This window comes from Nansenia antarctica (genome assembly GCF_963989245.1).
Source record: "Nansenia antarctica genome assembly, chromosome: 10".
Lineage (NCBI taxonomy): Eukaryota > Metazoa > Chordata > Actinopteri > Argentiniformes > Microstomatidae > Nansenia > Nansenia antarctica.
In genome coordinates, this window is record NC_137680.1 from 30,914,189 (window position 1) to 30,933,082 (window position 18,894).

The 18,894-nt window shown below is 45.5% G+C and overlaps 1 protein-coding gene across 1 annotated transcript in view; it reads right to left on the bottom strand.

Annotated features, from left to right (window-relative positions):
* The window catches only part of thsd7ab (thrombospondin, type I, domain containing 7Ab), a gene marked incomplete at both ends in the record, with an annotated part of 102,487 nt that overhangs the window by 18,409 nt on the left and 65,184 nt on the right, over positions 1–18,894 (bottom strand). The window contains 8 exons of the mRNA XM_080540081.1: positions 2,230–2,371; positions 4,207–4,360; positions 4,961–5,094; positions 6,024–6,202; positions 13,686–13,952; positions 15,126–15,320; positions 17,252–17,355; positions 17,939–18,074. Coding sequence (XP_080396207.1) covers positions 2,230–2,371; positions 4,207–4,360; positions 4,961–5,094; positions 6,024–6,202; positions 13,686–13,952; positions 15,126–15,320; positions 17,252–17,355; positions 17,939–18,074 — 1,311 coding nt within the window. The remainder of the gene's footprint in view (positions 1–2,229; positions 2,372–4,206; positions 4,361–4,960; positions 5,095–6,023; positions 6,203–13,685; positions 13,953–15,125; positions 15,321–17,251; positions 17,356–17,938; positions 18,075–18,894) is intronic.

Genomic DNA, 18,894 nt, shown 5'->3' on the forward strand with positions numbered 1-18,894 from the left:
CATCTATCCACCAGTCACAAGAGAAGTAACCTCTGCCCAGGCCAGTAATTATTATTATTATTATTATTATTATTATTATTATTGGCAGTCATAATGCTAGAAGAAGAAAGAATTCAATAATTAATGAAGATTCTATTTTTATATATATATATACACATCCTACTTCTTCTACATCCTGATATGCACGCAATATACAAAATCAAAACATTTGTTTATGACCTGAAGAAGTTTTTGATTGCCATGACTCTGCCAATGATTTCACTTTCCACCCTGACCTGCATTCATTACTTTTGATTTTCACACAATAATGTCGACCTAAAATCCCCACGTCCATTTCAAGACTCTTCTATTGTTTGACATAATCTGTTTATCTGGTAAACTTCAACGCATGGTTCCCTCAGAAAACAATGGGTGGGGGGCGCTTAGGCGTAGCGGGTTAAGCGCTGACCATGTAACCGCAGGGTCCCCGGTTCGATTCCGGCCGGGGACAAATCCTGCATGTCATCCCTCCTCTCTCTCTCACCCATCCTTCCTGTCTAAATCTTCACTGTAACTGTCAATAAAAATGGGTGATCCGTCAGACTCTCCTTTTGAATGAAGAGTCTGACTTACTGAGACTATGTCAGTAACAAAGGGACAGCGCGGCTCGATAGCAGCTAACTTGAACTCTGTGTCATAAGCAGACATCAATACCCTGCTTGTAACATCTGTGCTGCCATGCCTTTGGCAGATATGACAGAACAGAGAGTTAAGGTTCAAAGTGTCATCCTTTTGGCCCAAGCAGCAGCATTTACGAGGCTCCTAGCGAATGGGTCACATTAAGTAATTCATAAAGGAACACTGAGTCTCTTCATCTCGACTTTCTGAGGCAGCACCTTGACTCAGCCGCTCAAGAGCCCTAAAATGAGCTCTCTGAAGTCAAGCATACTGTATATCATTTAATCCAGAGGAGCTGGTCCCAGACTCCCTGAGATAAACATGTGGCTTTAGTTAAACCATGTCGCTGTGGGGCTTCTGCTGTATAACGCTCATATTCCTGGAGCCTTCTAACAAAGATGAGTGGCTGTTTTTAGCTGCAGCTGAAGGTTCGTTTGAGAGCTCCTCAACTCCGCCGTGACTCTGCTTTGTGACTAGAGCTCTGTGGCACTTTAGGGAGTGGAACAGACAGGTTACAGAGAGAGAGAGAGAGAGAGATAGAGAGAGAGAGAGAGAGAGAGAGAGAGAGAGAGAGAGAGAGAGAGAGAGAGAGAGAGAGAGACAAGATGGGTCCTGGCAACATTACAAAGAGCCCTCCAATAATGATCTCTGCTCATATATTATGTACACTGGTGTACAGCCTGTGTGCCGCTGGGAACTGGGCGCCGCAGATTAGCGGCAGAGAGCTTCACAGTGGAAAAATGGAAAACAGAGAGAGCGAGAGAGGGAGATAGAGAGAGAGAGAGAGAGAGAGAGAGGGGTTGAGAGAAGGATGGAGATAACAGTGAGCTCCAGACCAACATTCTAAGGAAAGTACGTACTGTCAGATTTGCAGCACTTCTAGCAAACTTCTAATTGGAAGAGATGTGGTGATTCATTACATCATTTAGTACCGTATGAAGCACTGCAGAAGTATGCAGCTTACTGTACAAAGTAATGCTAGAATTCAACACAGTATTGTTGAGAATGGCAGGGTAGAATAGCTTGCCCTAAGCAGGTATCAAACTCACGACCTTCCGCTTAAAAACCGGCCATGCTAGCTACAACACCAAGAGAGTTAACTCCCTTGGCGGAGCTGCTAATGGGCCTTAAACACGATCGTTACACTATCCCCTTCATTCGGGAGAGTGTGCCCTCACGCTTCACTATACCAAGTCCCTCAAGTGAACACGCCCCTCCAATGGCCTCATGGGCGCCTTCCCACTACTGACACCAATGTAGAGAATGACGAGGTAGAGTAGCTTGCCCTAGGCGGGTATCTAACTCACAACCTTCCTCTTACAAACCGGCTGAGCTAGCTACAACACCAAGAGAGTTAACTCCCTTGGCTGAGCTGCTAACGTGCCTTACACAGTGTCGTTACAGTATGCATGTAGTTACAGAGACCAGCGTCGGTGGGGCCAATTATTACAGTATCAGCAGAGTATTCAGACTTTTTTCCACTGTATTCGAACTTCTGGTGAGTAAAGAGGGAAAATCTAATTCATACATATTCTACACTGTAGTGTGTTGACGGTTTCACGGTTTGCTTACCTGTGATGTTGTAGAAATAATGATAGCAGTTCAAGTTCAGTCTACACGGCTCCTTCTCGATGAAGTCTGCACACTGTTTCCCTGTCCCAGGCGCTCGAATGGCATGTGCTGTTCTCTCTCGACTGTTCTTAAAAGCACATGGCTGAAAAGAAACAACCATAGGGGGTTGGGTAAACAGGGAGCTTTACATACTCTTTAATGCGGGAATGATTCACAATTCTACAATATTGTAGAAAATGATAAGAATTCAATGTAAACAGATCATTGAGCCAGAACTAAGCCTTTTTTTTTCTTTTCAATGGAGAGCTCTTGCCATCCTGATGTCCATATTTACTGAACCGAACATTTGATTGAATTTGCGAGCTTTTGGATGACTTCCCAGCTCATTGCTTAAAAAGTGGATTAGCCTCAGGCCGTTCTGATCACGTGCCATTCCCACCTCCCAGGAGAGTCTTTTCCATATCAGAAAATTCCTCTTCTTGGCATTCCTGGAACAATAAATTCCTGTTAATATTCTTTTTTTTACCAAAAATAACTGCGAATAGATAGTCTATTTCAATGCACGCCTCTACACTGTCATTGATCACAGTGGGACAGTGAGAGAATAACACCTCAGACAACAACTCCATCCAGGCTGTCATGAATAAAACATAGGAGGTGCCACTGCCGTGACTCTGTGTCGAAGATTGGAATTGGGGGAAGTCAGCGTGTCAAGCACTCGTAGAGAATGGGGTGTGATTGCCCATGGCTCGCGTCCGAAGGGAGAACAGCGGGTGAAGTCGGAAAACGGTTAAATCTTTCTTTTACCAGAAATGGTACCAAAAATGTGTTAAATGGAGGGAGAGGATTGGAATGAAGCCTCCTCTACCACTGTCTTCCTGTGACGTCTACAGGACCTGTGCGATAGTTGGACTTTGATTGGGTGTTCTGTACTTGCGAGCCAGCTCCAGCTATAGTAGGTCCGCTCTTATTAAGCTACAATGTCTTCACGACAATAATGGCACCTTGTTTGTGTTTGGAAAATGAGAGTCACTGCATCCCAATTTGTTTTCATTCTCCCAGTAGTGTATATTGTAGTAGTGTCCATTTCCACATTCCCACATTAAAACGCATAGGATTGGTATAATGAGCCTAACATCAGTCGTCTGTGGGAAAGGATGGATAATTGGGATGCAGGGAGAGGTTCATGGTCAATTCAAAGAACTGTGGGTGTTTTTCTGTTTCACAACGAGACACAGTATGGATCTATAAAACCACCAAACACACTGACTAGATCTATCACGAGTCTTCATCTCTGAGAATTAGATCATTTAAGTTGTTCCCTGCCTGTTCCCTTCACCATGCATACCGCATGCTGCATTCCCTTCACCATGCATAATATGCTTATTTTATTCTCTTGCTATTTGATTCTATGGGTAAGAAATAACATAGCGTGAAAGATTCACAGTCTTTTTTTTTTTTTTTACAGATTGCTAAGACATACTGTACAGTACTCCTTGTACTCTCTGCCAGTCCCTTGAGGTGAGAAATGGATATCACCACTTGATCGCATTTGGAAACACTCTCTTTTTCCATCTCTTATTCAGGGAGCGAAATCAAGGCATTTATTATGAAATACTAAGCAACACTCATAATACGCACTTTCACACACTTTCACTTTCACGGCAAAGAAGTTTTCACACCAAAGCGTGTGTGCACGTCTAAAAATAAATGTATTATTTGGAGAATTCGGGCATAACGGGTGTGGTCCGCTTATGTACATATTTGCATGATGAGCACCCTTGTATGAGATCTGAAGACTTGCGTTATGTAGCTCCCTACATTAACGTAGCCTAGACTTCAGCTCAGCTGGGTAACACAGTCCTGACCTAACCCTAGGTAACACAGTCCTGACCTAACCCTAGACTTTAGCTCAGCTGGGTAACACAGTCCTGACTGACTGATGGTTTCCCATTGGGCTGCTGGTGGTGTTCTTACCAGGCTGCAGAGGGTCCACGGGGCCCAGTCCGACAGCACACAGTCCTCAGGGCAGGGCAGCCGGCTCTCCCTGGCCCCCAGGGGCATATCCTCCGGGTCACACAGGTAGTCCTCCACCGGGTCAGACGGGCCGTCTATGGTGTTCAGCATACACCTGTGGGATTGGCCCAACGAGACATTCTCATTGACCTTATACGGTTATAATGTTCAAAATGAAGTGATAAAGGATACTGTAGTAAAGATACAGGTGGAGGTCGTGGCTTGCTGGCTAGTTTGAGGACCACAAAGGACCATTTCAAATGATACTCATTCCCTCCGTAAACGATGCACACTGCCATGAAACCACGAATTGGCAGTGAGGGTAAATGAGTAATTACTCAGGAATATATATATATATAGTCCTTAATAGTCCTTAATAGTGCTGCGTGAGTTGGCTATTTACGGACCCGCACCCGCACAGTTTCATAGACACGGCCCAAGCCCACTTGACCCGATATCATGCAGATGAACATTCGAACCTCAAAAATATTTAAAAAACTGAAAAACGAAGCCCAACAGGGAAAAAGTAGGCTAGATGTTCAGTAGCAACCATAACATTTTCACTATTCATCTCTATTGATCTCTTTTGAATATCACTATTCAAGTTCAGTCTACAGAATCTCACTATACATTCCTATTGACCTGAACCCACCTAATCCACTGGATCACGGACACTCACCTTAATAAGGACTATTGATATACTATCATGACTTACCTGACTTTTCTGGTCTGGACGCCCTCGCCACAGTTCTCCTTCAGGTCCACGTTGCTGACCTTCCAGACGCTCCAGGGTTCAGCCAGCCAGACATACTGAGTACAATCACTCATACAAGGCACCACCTCATACACCTGAGGGCAGTTGATGCACAAGGGATTAAAAACATTCGTACAATGTTTACATAGTTGATATGTTTATAACAACACCAATTATTGGTCATTAATTATTCATTTTTATTTTGTTCTGATGATGAGGGAAATGTTTTCACATGGCTGTCCTATCTATGGTTCTGTAAACATAATGAATATACAATATATACAGTATATACTATATTGCTTAATATATATGCATAGAGTTCTTAACAGTATAAAAGCTTTACATAATGGCTCTTACCTGGGCCTGTAATGGTAAGCCGTATCCAGTGAGCATTGAGGAATTAAAGAGACACACATTTCCAGTTGGATTAATGAACAAAAGCTCGTACTATTTCATGAATATAATGTTACTAAGGATCCGGTCAAAAAAGTACATTTACTGGTTAAGGTCATCAGAAAAAGTACATTTACATTTACATTTACAAAAAAGTACAGTCTCTAACATCAAATAACTGCCTGATCTTTGAGAAATCAAACATTGCCACACACGGATGGAACATGAACTCCTCCACCTCAGCAAATCTGTTATATATTCATACAGTATGAAGGGAAAGTCTTTTATTTTGCGTATCAGCTAAACTTCCAGGAATCCGTCCACTCTCTGGGGCATTAGGCTAGAAGGATCCATTTATAGCTGTTCTCTCCTCTTGAGCTGTCTGAGTTCCACTCAGTTCCACGCTATTTCAATAATAAGAAAAACTAATGGAAAGCATTTCAGACAGTGTTTTAAAAAAAATCTATTTTTCATTTATTCCACGTTCTTGCCATAATGTATTTTACTCTTGTCAAATGACAGTCGATACTAAACCAATGTGTCTGACAACACCACCGTAATAATTCACCTGACAAAAAGGTGACTAAAAGGTGATTTTATGACAGTGAACCTTTTGTGGCCTCTTCCCTACCTGGTTGATGTGGTCCAGTTTGGGACAGGGTCGCCCTCCATTGTAGGGTTTCTCTCTGAGCCACTTGGAGCGAACTTTGACCCCGCTGCCGCATGACTTGCTGCAGCGTGACCAATTTGACCACTCGCTCAGCTTGCAGTCTGATGGACATGCGATGGTGCACGCCTCCTCGATGTAGCCTGCATGAAGGAGAGAGAGAGTGAAGTGAGAATGAACCAGGACCAATACTATGAGGCAGTGTTCTAGATCAGATCAAATCAGATCAGATCACAATTGCTTTTATTACATCCAATGTACAGGTACACAAGAGTAACATTCTTAGGCAAGAAGCATGACACATCCTTAGTGGCATTTGGTGTGATTGCAACCATTACACCGATGAGCCAAAACCCTTATGACCGCTGACAGGTGAAGTGAATAACATTGATTATCTTGTTACACCTGTCAAGGGGTGGAATATATTTTCAGCAAGTGAACAGTCAGCTCTTGAAGTTGATGTATTGGAGAGCAGGAGAAATGGGCAGGAGTAAAAGACCTGAGCGACTTTGACAAGAGCCAAATTGTTATGGAGAGATGACTGGGTCAGAGCATCTCTTAAATGGCAAGACTTGTGACGTGCTCCCGGTCAGCAGTGGTGAGTACCTACCGACAAACCAGGAGGGACAAACCACAAACCGGCAACAGGGTGTTGGGCGCCCAAGGCTCATCGATGCGTGAGCATATTAGGCATAATACCAACAGCATATTAGGCGGGGGCGTCATAATGTTTTGGCTCATCAGTGTATATTTTATGTTGGAAACTTAAAGACAACAATTGTGTATTCCAAATAGCGTACCACTTCTATCGATTCTATTAACATAGACTATACTTCACAGAGAACTCGACGCAGCGATTGATTTTCTGAAACATGGAATGAAAGTAAGCCTACACTCAATGATCTAATATGTTGCTACTGTGTGATATAGGAAGTGTAAAAATACACTGGGTCAGTAGACGGGTCTGCAGTAAGCTTTATCATTAAATCTATTTTTTTCCTTGAGTGGCTTAAGGGGTCATGGCATGGTGACTAGGGCAGGCTTAACCATCTCACTCTGCTTGTTATTATTGTTCATCAGGACTGCATCTCTCCATCCCTGTGCTGTGATTGCTCTGACGTTCAGACCCGTGCACTGGTTAAAAGTTATCCAATCGGAACCTCTGACTTCAATTCAAATGCAAACCAAGTCTCCTTTTCTTTTAGTTAAAATCTATCTACGGTTGAACTGCTCTGTCTTCTTTAATAGCCTTTCCAGAAGTTCAATCTAATTGGAAAAACTTCTAAATCAATGAGGGGAACTAGACGAAAAAATGAAGAGTCAGATCGGAGTGAGTCTGAACACTTACAGCTTTTTAATAAGGGACAAAAAGCTTTTTTAGACAATATTCTCCCTGTGTTATGAATCCCATGGTGCTTGATAGATTGAAAGCTAAAGATATTAAACTTGTGCTATTGTGTGTAGTAATTTCCCCTGGAATCCCTTACATGCAGAAAGGCTCCTTTGTGAATTGAACAGTTATCAGCCAATGATCATGTGACAGGTTGGGTTCGTAAGCATTCTCCAATCACAGAAGGATCTACCCTGCATAGTGTACACACTGTGACATGCCACTCTGACACGTGATCTTATTCATGAACAGCTGCTGCTGACCCCTGAAGTGGCCCTAAGTCCGACTCGCCCTAAGTCTGACTCCCTGCTGGGATAAGCATCACCACCTCGCTAATCAAATTACCTCCTATGCCATGTAGGTCACCGACCCTTACAAACATGTACATCCACACGGCATGTGCCCTTAGGCAAGACACTTAACCCCTAATTGCTCCAGGGGCACCGACTATGGCTCACACTGATCCTAGAGCAAAATATACCACATTCCAACAATTGATTGACAAGTTGATTGCATGGCAAATAATATGGTGGTCTAGTAGGGGTAGTGGTGGTCTAGTGGATAGTGAGTTGGACTTGTGATCGGAAGGTTGTGAGTTCAAATCCCGCCTGAAGCCACACCACTACTAGTGTGCCCTTGGGTAAGGCACTTAGCCCTCAGTTACTCCAGGGGGAATGTCCCTGTAATTCGTAATTGTAAGTCGCTTTGGATAAAAGCGTCTGCTAAATGGCAAAATTAATTTAAATTTAAAACTTTAAAAAAAATAAAATGTTATTCTCAACACCGACATAGCCATGGATGTCCATCAGGGGAGGCTGATGGAGGCAGACATTGGAGGACAGGCTCATTGTAATGCATGGATTGGAACCCCTTCTCATTCCAGTCCATGTATTACGAGGAACCCGTCCTCCGATTTCTACCTCCATCAGCCTCCCCTGACGTCCATGTACTCAACTCCAGGAGGTTCACGGACCTTCACAAACATGTACGTCTCATTACCAGAACCCTGCAGTGGTCCTTAGAACCACTGAAATCAGCCTCTATGCCATGCAGCTCACTGACCTTTACAAACAAGTTCTTCCACCTAGTCAAACCACTGCAGTTGATAAAGACAACAACCCCATGCTGTTCACGCTGGTTCACTGGCCTTTACGAAGACGTACGTTTCCTCATACAAACTCCTGCTATAGTCCTCAGGTCCAAACCCAGTCATCCAATGTCTTGTACTGTAGTGTGTAGTCATGACCCTAACCGACATACTACATACTGTACGTCACCCTAATGAATCCCCCTGGTTCTACTGGTCCTATGGCCAACCCTAGATGGCACCATCACCACTTCCTCAGCCCTGTAGTGTGCAGTAGCATTCTGGTTACTCTCCAACCTCCCCGCTTCTGTCACAACAGCTTACCTCAAGTCCTCCACCAGACCTGGGTCCAAAACATATTTCAAAACGTTTGCTTGAGCCTACTGTACTGTACCTGCAGTGCCAGATGGGGAGCGTTAGCACATTTGGGATTATTCCAATGGTCCCCATTGTGCCAGGCTAACTCAATCGAGCACAGAAAAAAGCATTTGAAATCATTTGAAATAGGATTTGAACCCAGGACTGTCATCAACAGTGCTCTCGATGTCCCGGTAATTCAACGGTCCTTGACATGCCCCGCCCACAACTGCCGCCCCTAGAGCCAAACCCAGTTACTGTATCCAACCACCGACTGTGCTGCTGGAGTTCATTGGTCCTCACTAATGTCTGCCTCCCAGCTGAACCTTCACAGAGCCCTGCACACCACCACCCCCCCACGGTGACCCCATTCCCTCTGCAACGCCCACCTCCTGTCAAATCAAAGCCAAGACCCGCTGAACCATCCCCATAACATTATATCATGATAAGAAAAGACCAAGGGGTAAAGAGTCACACATAGTCGCGGCCCCCTATTGTGCATTACGCCAACCATAGAAATAGAACGAGTAGAAGTGGTATTCTTCTTGGTATTGCCATGGTTTGAGGGACTGTGTCCGTTCTGCTCACTCTATTTCCCATCACTTCAGGCTACACCTTAACTGTCCCTCCTGAGACCTCCCTGTCCCCTCTACCACCCTGTAGAGTTTCTCTAGTGTAAATAATAATAATAATAATAATAATTCTTCTTCTTATTATTATTGTTATTCCTTCTTCTAGCATTTTGACTGCCAATGGCCTCTGGCCCGAGCATAGCTTACTTTCTCTTGCGATGACCGATGGATAGATGACTCACTTACTTAGACAAATGTATTTGTTGTAAGACGCTTTGGATAAAGGCGTCTGCTAAATGCCCAAAATGTAAAATGTAAAATGTAATTTCTATGATCCCGTCGAACACCGTTACTGTGCAACTGGGACACGACCATACCTCACAATTCACAAGTCAAACTGTGTGGGGAGAAACACCTACAATAGCAATAAACCCATTGAAGTGGTTAGACCTTTGTCCTTTTGTGCCCTAGCCCCTTGAAAATGGAAGAAGCCCTCTAAAAAGTGGGCAATGAAAAAGAAGTGTATTTTGTCCAAGCTTATAAATCAACAAAGGCTTTTAATGTTAATCTCCTCTACCGATGTGTGCGTGGGAAATACTGTGGAGATAACATCCACTGATCTCTGTTTATCATAGCCTAGCCTAGGGCAACGTGTCAGCCTAAGAGGGTGGAGGGGACATTGTCTCTGACAATGTGTGTGTGTGTGTGTGAGAGAGAGAGAGAGAGAGAGAGAGAGAGAGAGAGAGAGAGAGAGAGAGAGAGAGAGAGAGAGAGAGAGAGAGAGAGAGAGAGAGAGAGAGAGAGAGAGAGAGAGAGAGAGAGACTCTTCCGTACTGGATAACATTTTTGATAAGACCTCTATGTCGCATTCACACACACACACACACACACACACACACACACACACTTCCCCTCCATACATATACACAACATCCCTGTTACAGTACCTGTAGGTGTCCTGATCCCATCACACCAACACTCAGATTTTGTCACAAAATAATATACATAATGAATATCTGACTCATAAAAGGAGGCTTAGGTCTTCATGACTTAGAAATGCATGACCTTGATGCATTGATTTCTATTATCTTTATAGTTCTAGTGTTCCTTAAACAATTTTACTTGCATGCATCAAATCTGAAATTATGGCACACTGCTTGTCTTAAGAACACTTCAGGCAAAAACATCTTCAGGAAACGGATCATGTTCCTAGAAGAGGCGTAAAAAAAAGAAGAAAAAAGTGAAAGAAACAAAAGATTTCTTTATCTTAGATTAAAAATATTATGTTTCATTCTCCCAACCTTCCTCAGGCTGGTCGGGAAATTAATCATACAGATGAATCATCATAGTACATTTGTACACAGTAGTTTCACATTTAATATGAAAAGAAAAGAAACAGCTCTCCTAACAAAAATGTGGCCAAATGACTAATGTATATCATCCCCAATTGCATTGCAGATATAGCACTAAACACATATTGCTCTATGCTTATCATTCAACTGTAGAATAATGATGGATAACTGGTAGAGTAATCATCGTACAACAGCAAACCACCAGCCCACCAGCCCTGCCTCCAGACCTCCAGACCACCAGCCCTGCCTCCAGACCTCCAGCCCACCAGCCCTGCCTCCAGACCTCCAGACCACCAGCCCTGCCTCCAGACCTCCAGACCACCAGCCCTGCCTCCAGCCAACCAGACCACCAGCCCTGCCTCCAGACCTCCAGCCCACCAGCCCTGCCTCCAGACCTCCAGACCACCAGCCCTGCCTCCAGACCTCCAGACCACCAGCCCTGCCTCCAGCCAACCAGACCACCAGCCCTGCCTCCAGACCACCAGACCTCCAGCCCTGCCTCCAGACCTCCAGACCACCAGCCCTGCCTCCAGACCACCAGACCTCCAGCCCTGCCTCCAGACCACCAGCCCTGCCTCCAGCCAACCAGACCTCCAGCCCTGCCTCCAGACCACCAGACCACCAGCCCTGCCTCCAGACCTCCAGACCACCAGCCCTGCCTCCAGCCAACCAGACCACCAGCCCTGCCTCCAGACCACCAGACCTGCCTCCAGACCTCCAGACCACCAGCCCTGCCTCCAGACCTCCAGCCCTGCCACCAGACCTCCAGACCACCAGCCCTGCCACCAGACCTCCAGACCTCCAGCCCTGCCACCAGACCTCCAGACCACCAGCCCTGCCTCCAGACCTCCAGACCTCCAGCCCTGCCACCAGACCTCCAGACCACCAGCCCACCCGCCCTCCCTCCAGACCACCCGCCCTCCCTCCAGACCACCAGCCCACCCGCCCTCCCTCCAGACCACCAGACCACCAGCCCACCCGCCCTCCCTCCAGACCACCAGCCCACCCGCCCTCCCTCCAGACCACATGCCCACTCTGATGTTCTGATTGGGGGCGGATTTGTGGTGGGCAGCTCAGCAGCCTTCATAAGAAGGGTTAACAGAGCCAGGCATGATGCCATTAGATCTGTACTCTGAGGACTCACAGAGGGGGGTTATGGCTGCAGTCGCCTATACACCACACTTACACACACCAGTAGAATCTTGAATTGACCTTCGTATGGACGAACATGGTGATACAGTACATTTGTAGGCCTACATTGGAGCTTCTTAGACACAATTGCTTTATTTTGTTATACATTGCTTCTAAAGTTTAAAGCCGAACGCAACATTTAAAAAAATAAAATAGAGTCAAACTGCCTATTGAGGAATTTTTCGATGAGGGAGAATAATGCACTTTCATAACACCTCGCCTGGTGTGGGTCATGGGTGGGAAATGCAGCTCTGTCAGAAACAATTGGTATAATCCATGAAACATGACAACATGGGGGTGTTTGTGTTTGTAATAAACGTTATATTGTTTTATTTACCGCTGTAGAGGTACATTATTACATTTAAACGGGAGATGGTAGAACAGTCAAATTCAAGCCATTGTTGTTTACTAACCCTAACGCCTAACCCTAATTCGGCAGAACTCAGCTCCCCTGGCATCCCCCTTAATTCACCCCCAGTGTGTAGATCTGGGAGGATTTGAAGAAATAGAACATATTTATTTGTATAGCTCCATCTTGCCCTCGGATAGAACAGGTCCAATTTTCACCATATAGCTTACAGTTGCCCAATCCTCTGAAATCTACAATAGTGCACAGGGAGTGGGAGCTAGGGTTTCTACTGGTGTGTTCTTCACACACATCAACTACTGCATAACAAGCTGGTCACAAGCAAATCCCACAACCTGCAAAGCACAAACAAATAATCAAAACACTAGACAAGAAGCCAAGACACTTTCACCACTGCACAATACTGAAGAAACACAACATTCTAAGCTGGGACAATCTGAAAACCTACACAAACCTCTGCCTTGTCTATAAAACTATCCACAATTTAGCCCCACCACCACTTAACACCTTCATCTCACGACCAGGAAGTACAGCACGCACCACAAGGGGTGTCACCAGAGGGGACTGCACCATCCCATTTAGGAGGAGTGCCTTTAGTCAGTCTGCCTGGTCAGTTAGAGGGGCACGTGAATGGAACCTGATTCCAGGGCACCTTAAAGAATTAGGCACCTTTAAATCATTTAGAAAGCACCTAAAACAGTGGATGATCAACACACACACCTTGAAATGTCCTGTCCTATACCTGTATGTCATGTGTACCGCCTAACATGTCTTACCTGTACAGTCTGTGTGCTTGTTTTTAGTCTGCTTACCGTGCGTATATGTTGCTTGCTTTTAGTCTGCTTACCGAATATGTACCCTCCTTTTAACCGCCTATGATTAATGTATGCTCTTTTAACCCTCTGCTTATATGTACCCTCCTTTTAACCGCCTATGATTAATGTATGCTCTTTTAACCCCCTATGTTATGCCCTTAAGCTAAATGCTTGTCCTGTCTACTTTTTTGTGCCTAGGTCTACCTATATTTTATCTTTTAAATGTACTTTTTTCCTCCAGGGAGCCGTATACAACATCATGGCATAGGGACTGTGGATGAAAACTAGCTTTCGGGCTAACTCTGGCGTATTTACAATTTATTTTTGTTTTATTAATATGCACTGTCCCTTGAATAAATAAATGAATCTGAATCTGATTTAGTGACACAGTACACACAGAGTACCTGAACTCTCTTGAAAAAAATATCATAATCTCAATGAAACTAACCTGGATAAAAAAAGGTTAGACGTAATAAAGGTTCAGTAAAGACTAACCGTGGCTGTTGCAGCGCGAGGTCTCCACCAGGCGGTTCTCCTGGTCGTAGCACACCATGGCCTGATAGCGGTAGCCCTGGCCACACTCCCTGATGTCCCCCTGGACCTTCATCCCCAGCAGGCTCTCCACGCGGGCCACCTCGGGCAGGATGCAGTCGGACCAGTTGCCCACCGGCTGGGCGTTGTACTTGTCACACGGGCAGTACTGGGTCTCGCTGAGAGGGTACATCTGGGTGTTCTTGCATTTGTCCTTCTTTTTACTCCGGCCTGGGGGTGGAGAGGAGGGGAGGGAAGAGGAGAGGGGAAGGGAGGGGAGAGGAGAGGAGAGGAGAGGAGAGGAGAGGAGAGGAGAGGAGAGGAGAGGAGAGGAGAGGAGAGGGGGTGGAGAGGAGGGGAGGGAAGAGGAGAGGAGAGGAGAGGGGAAGGGAGGGGAGAGGAGAGGAGAGGAGAGGAGAGGGGGGAGAGGAGAGGGGAAGGGAGGGGAGAGGGGAGGGGAAGGGAGGAGAGAGGAGAGGAGAGGAGAGGGGGGAGAGGAAAGGGGAAGGGAGAGGAGAGGAGAGTGGGTAGAGGAGAGGGGAAGGGAGGGGAGAGGAGAGGAGACGGGGGAGAGGAAAGGGGAAGGGAGGGGGGAGGAGAGGAGAGGGGAAGGGAGGGGAGAGGAGAGGAGAGGAGAGGAGAGGAGAGGAGAGGGGAAGGGAGGGGAGAGGAGAGGAGAGGAGAGGGGAAGGGAGGGGAGAGGAGAGGAGAGAAGAGGGGAAGGGAGGGGAGGGGAGGGGAGAGGAGAGGAGAGAAGAGGGGAAGGGAGGGGAGGGGAGAGGGGTCAAGAACAGCCAAGGACTTTTCTATCTGGTTTGTGTAGTCAAAGGGCTACTTATTGTATCTTTTGGAAAATATCCCTACCAGAGTGTCACTGTGCAAAGATATGATACCGTGATACCTTTGCCAACAATCTTATGTAGCAGAGTTGGTTTGGAACCACTCCCTCCATCAGTAACCTTGCCTGAGACCTCAAGATAAGAGTTACTGCAGCTCCTTAAGCTAATGCCTAGGCTTCAGCTTAGCCATCTTGCACAATACATGTCAATATACATGCACAATGGGGCGGCTGTGGCACAGGAGGTAGAGTCGCCGCCTAATGATCGCAAGGTCGGCAGATCGGCGGTTTGAGCCCCGGCTGGCCACATGTCGAAGTGTCCTTGGGCAAGACACTCAACCCCAAAATTGCTCCCAGTGAGCGGGCTAGCGCCTTGCATGGCAGCTTGCCGCCATTGGTGTGTGAATGTGTGTGTGAATGGGTGAATGAGAGGCCGTTGTAAAGCGCTTCGGAGCAGCTTTGGAGCAGCAAAACAAGGCGCTATATAAGTGCAGTCCATTTTACCACTACCATTTACAATATATATGTAGAGAGACCACGGTTTGAAACCCTGGTCAGTCACGTACCGATCAGCGTCCTCTTCCTGGTTCGGACCCCCACACAGTCAGCTGTGCAGGAGGAGAACTTAGACCAGGTGGCGAGTTGGCAGTCGTCCTGGCAGGGGAGTTGGCATCCCTGGGTGATAGGGGGCATAGTGTTGGCAAACTTCAGACACTCCCCGATGTCTGCCTGCGTCCCGTCCAGCTGGCGACACGACACCGCTGATGGAATGAAAGGCAAGGTGTCCATTTCAGTTAGGCGGCCATTTTGTCCTGGTTTTATAGATTCCGGTCCATAATCGACAATCGACAAGGCAGCAGAGAACAGAGAAGGTACCGGATACTATTGACCACGGTGTTAATACTACAGTAGGTGGCAATTGAGCCGCAGGATAAGTGAGAGTCTTTTAGAGAGAGAAAAATGAACATCAATGCAGCTAAATCAATTTAATTAGCTCTCATGGGGGACTTGTCTTGTGTGATGCTGATGCGAGTAGATGTTGCAGTATGAGGAGGGGGGGGGTAACACACAACAACACTTCAGCGGTTATGATCAATGAACAGTCTAAGTACCAGTACCAGTTTTGTATAAATCCAACATTTCTTTGTGCTTTGATCAATTACATGCTGCCTCACAAGCAGAGTTCTACTGAACCTGCCTGGATTTAATAGTTTATTTATCTGGAAAGCCTGTGTCTGTTGGTGTGCGGGTAGGTGTTTGTGAGTGTGTGTGTGTGTGTGTGTGTGTGTGTGTGTGTGTGTATGTGTTGACACTCAGTGACTCTGACTCCACTCCAGGTCAGAACCTGGTCCTGGTGTCTCTGACTGAGGGGAGAAGTCACTCCAGGTAGAGCTGAGACAGACACTACGAGACACATACAGGACCAGACGGAGGGAAAAGCCAGCATGTCTCAATCAATGAGAGACATTGACCCCGATGCATGAGAGGAGGTGTCAGGGGTTAGAACACCAGCCCAGAGAACCTTGACGTCTACTGTCACAGGACATGACATCACCTCAAGGCTTGAGAGGGTCGGAGACACCAAGGTCAGGTTGAGATCGTGGTCTATCTGTCTGAGTTGGATAGCAATTTAGAATATTTCCCACAACTCGTGACGTTAGAATTATACGGTTCTATCTCCATTTTTGTCAAAATTGAGTTTTTTACATAATCTGATCCATGATTAGGTGTTTATTAACGCCTGTGTGGTGTTATTTTTTAAATGTTGATTTTTTTTAGTTAGTTAGTTTAGTAGTAATTCATAAAATACAACGGTTCCATCTCACAAAACATAATAGAATGTAAAAACTTTGACGCTCGATATCTCTGAACTACCCTAAACGGAGATAGAACCTTATCATTCTAAGCTCACGAACTGCACATGGTAATGTTCTTTCAGGGTTAGGGTCAGAAGTACATGTAAGCCAGAGGGGAGCATGCTGCACCTCCCCAAAACAGAAGGCTTTGAACACTGATTAAAGATGCATGAAAAGAGTCTAAGGCACCTAACAGAAAAGCAATTCAAACGAGTGAGGAAGAGGCACGCATCCCAAAACTCATTGAGGGATGAAAATGTGTGTCCTATGTGCTTAGGAGACTGTCAACCCTAGTTCACGTTTTCTTCTAAGTAGGTGGATTTGACGTGTGGTTTAAGAAGCTAAATTGGTCCTTCCCTTAACCCTGGCAGATCCATCTCCTTTCCCCTGGCTGGGATCCAGAGGTTCTGCATCCACTTTACTTTTAGATGAATATGAGTGAATACACGAGTCTGAGGATTTTTTTAAAAGGAAAATATAGGACCGAGTGCTGTATGGAATCGTACCCAGCACTGGAGTTGAGGGTGGATGAGGGGGGATGGCATCCCCCCCCTAAAATAAAAACGGTCAAAATCATCCCCCTTCTAAAACTGACATCCCCCCTTTCCATCCCGTGTGAACATGGTATTACTGCTATTTCAACATTTAGTTTTGCTCATAATTGAGTAAAATGCTGTGGGCGAGGGGGGGGGGGGGGCACGCAAACATGCAATGACATTTTTACCAAGTCGCTGACGCTGAAGTCACTGACGCTGTGGGGATGCTAAAATTGTGCCCATATGATAAAATCCACCATCCCCCCTGATTTTCTTTTACAACTTCAGTACTGATCGTACCTCTTGTTTGAAGTCCTGGTCCACATGTCTCTTGGGCCCCTGGGCTGCCCTCTCTGATATACCAGGGCACCAGCTGACACCTCCTCCATTTGTGAGTCTTCCACCTGCAATTGAGCCAGTGCAATGATGAAGATTATCCTCATCATTACCGTAAACAGTTGTCATATCAATCATCATCATCATCATCATCACCATCATCAGTAGTATCATCATCATCATCATCATCATCAGTAGCACCAGTAGCAGCAGCAGAGTTAGCAGTAACAATGATAATAACACTTGAATAAGCAGTAGTATCACTATGGATGTCATAACTGCACCAGCTATTAAATGAAGTAGAAGCCGCACACTCTAGTTCCAGATGCAAAAGTACAGGTTTTAATTGACAATGGTTTCGGCCGTAGCCTTTGTCAAGTCTTACAAACAACATAGTGCATGTCAGCCATTAAATAGACAGGTAGGCTAGATTGAATAGGTAACACCTGTGAGGACACACCTACGTGAGATTACAATTACGTCATAAATACATGAAAAGACAATCAAAACATACATAAGCTATACACTGGCTAAAAATTCGGTGTACATGAATAGACCCATCAGTGAGGGCTGGATATAAATAACATGTGGCTTTAAGCAGAGCGCTGAGTCCTAAAAGAAGAAAGAAAAGAAGAGAACTGCACCAGCTACCTGTAACCGGGGCAGACTTTAGCCGCCTCGCAGTCCCTCTCCTCCTGCAGCACCTCGGGACAGTCCTGACCCCCGTTGGCCGGCGGCTGGATCATCAGACGGTTCCGAGACTGCCTCTTCTTCAGGACGTTGCCAGCTGACGAAACACACGTCAAGTTCAAGGTGTGCCGTCAATTACATTACGTTGAGACCAGCTGTCAAACTGTCTCAATGACACGTCTGACTGATGAGATGTTAGTAACGTATTACAGGGGCGCTTAGGTGGCGTAGTGGGTTAAGCGTCGACCGTGGAACCGCAGGGTTTACCCAGGTTCGATTCCGGCCGCGGACATGTTCTGCTTGTCATCCCTTCTCTCTCTCACACATTCTTCCTGTCATAATCTATAGTGTCTCTATCAATAAAAAGAAAAATACCAGTGGGACTGTAATGTATTATGGTTGCTTCAAATGGAAAATGAGATCTGTCCAAACCTAATAGGTAAGTAACAATCAATAAGGAACAACAAGACAGATGCCCTCCCAGGTTATACGAAGACCTCACCAGAAGATGTGCCAGAACCTCTCTAGCTAGACTCAGATTAAGATGCATTTTATGTTCTTGCATGGACAGACCAATAAGTGTTTAATCAAATGTGGACGTGAATGTGATCACTGTGAACAATCCAATTTACCCTTTGCACTACTGATGTTTACAATACTGCCATAGCACATACCGTATTATTGCACATTGCACATGCCTCTTTGATATAGCCTCTTTTATACATCTGTACATTACACACTGTACATAAGCTACTTTAACTGTATATAGCTCATAATAGTAAACTTCCATACGTGCCACACTGTACCTATCACTATCATTGTCATGTTTTTATATGTATATATCATGTTCTTAGATCACTATTTGCACTTCTGGTTCGATGCTAAACTGCATTTCGTTGTCTAGTACTTACTTGTGC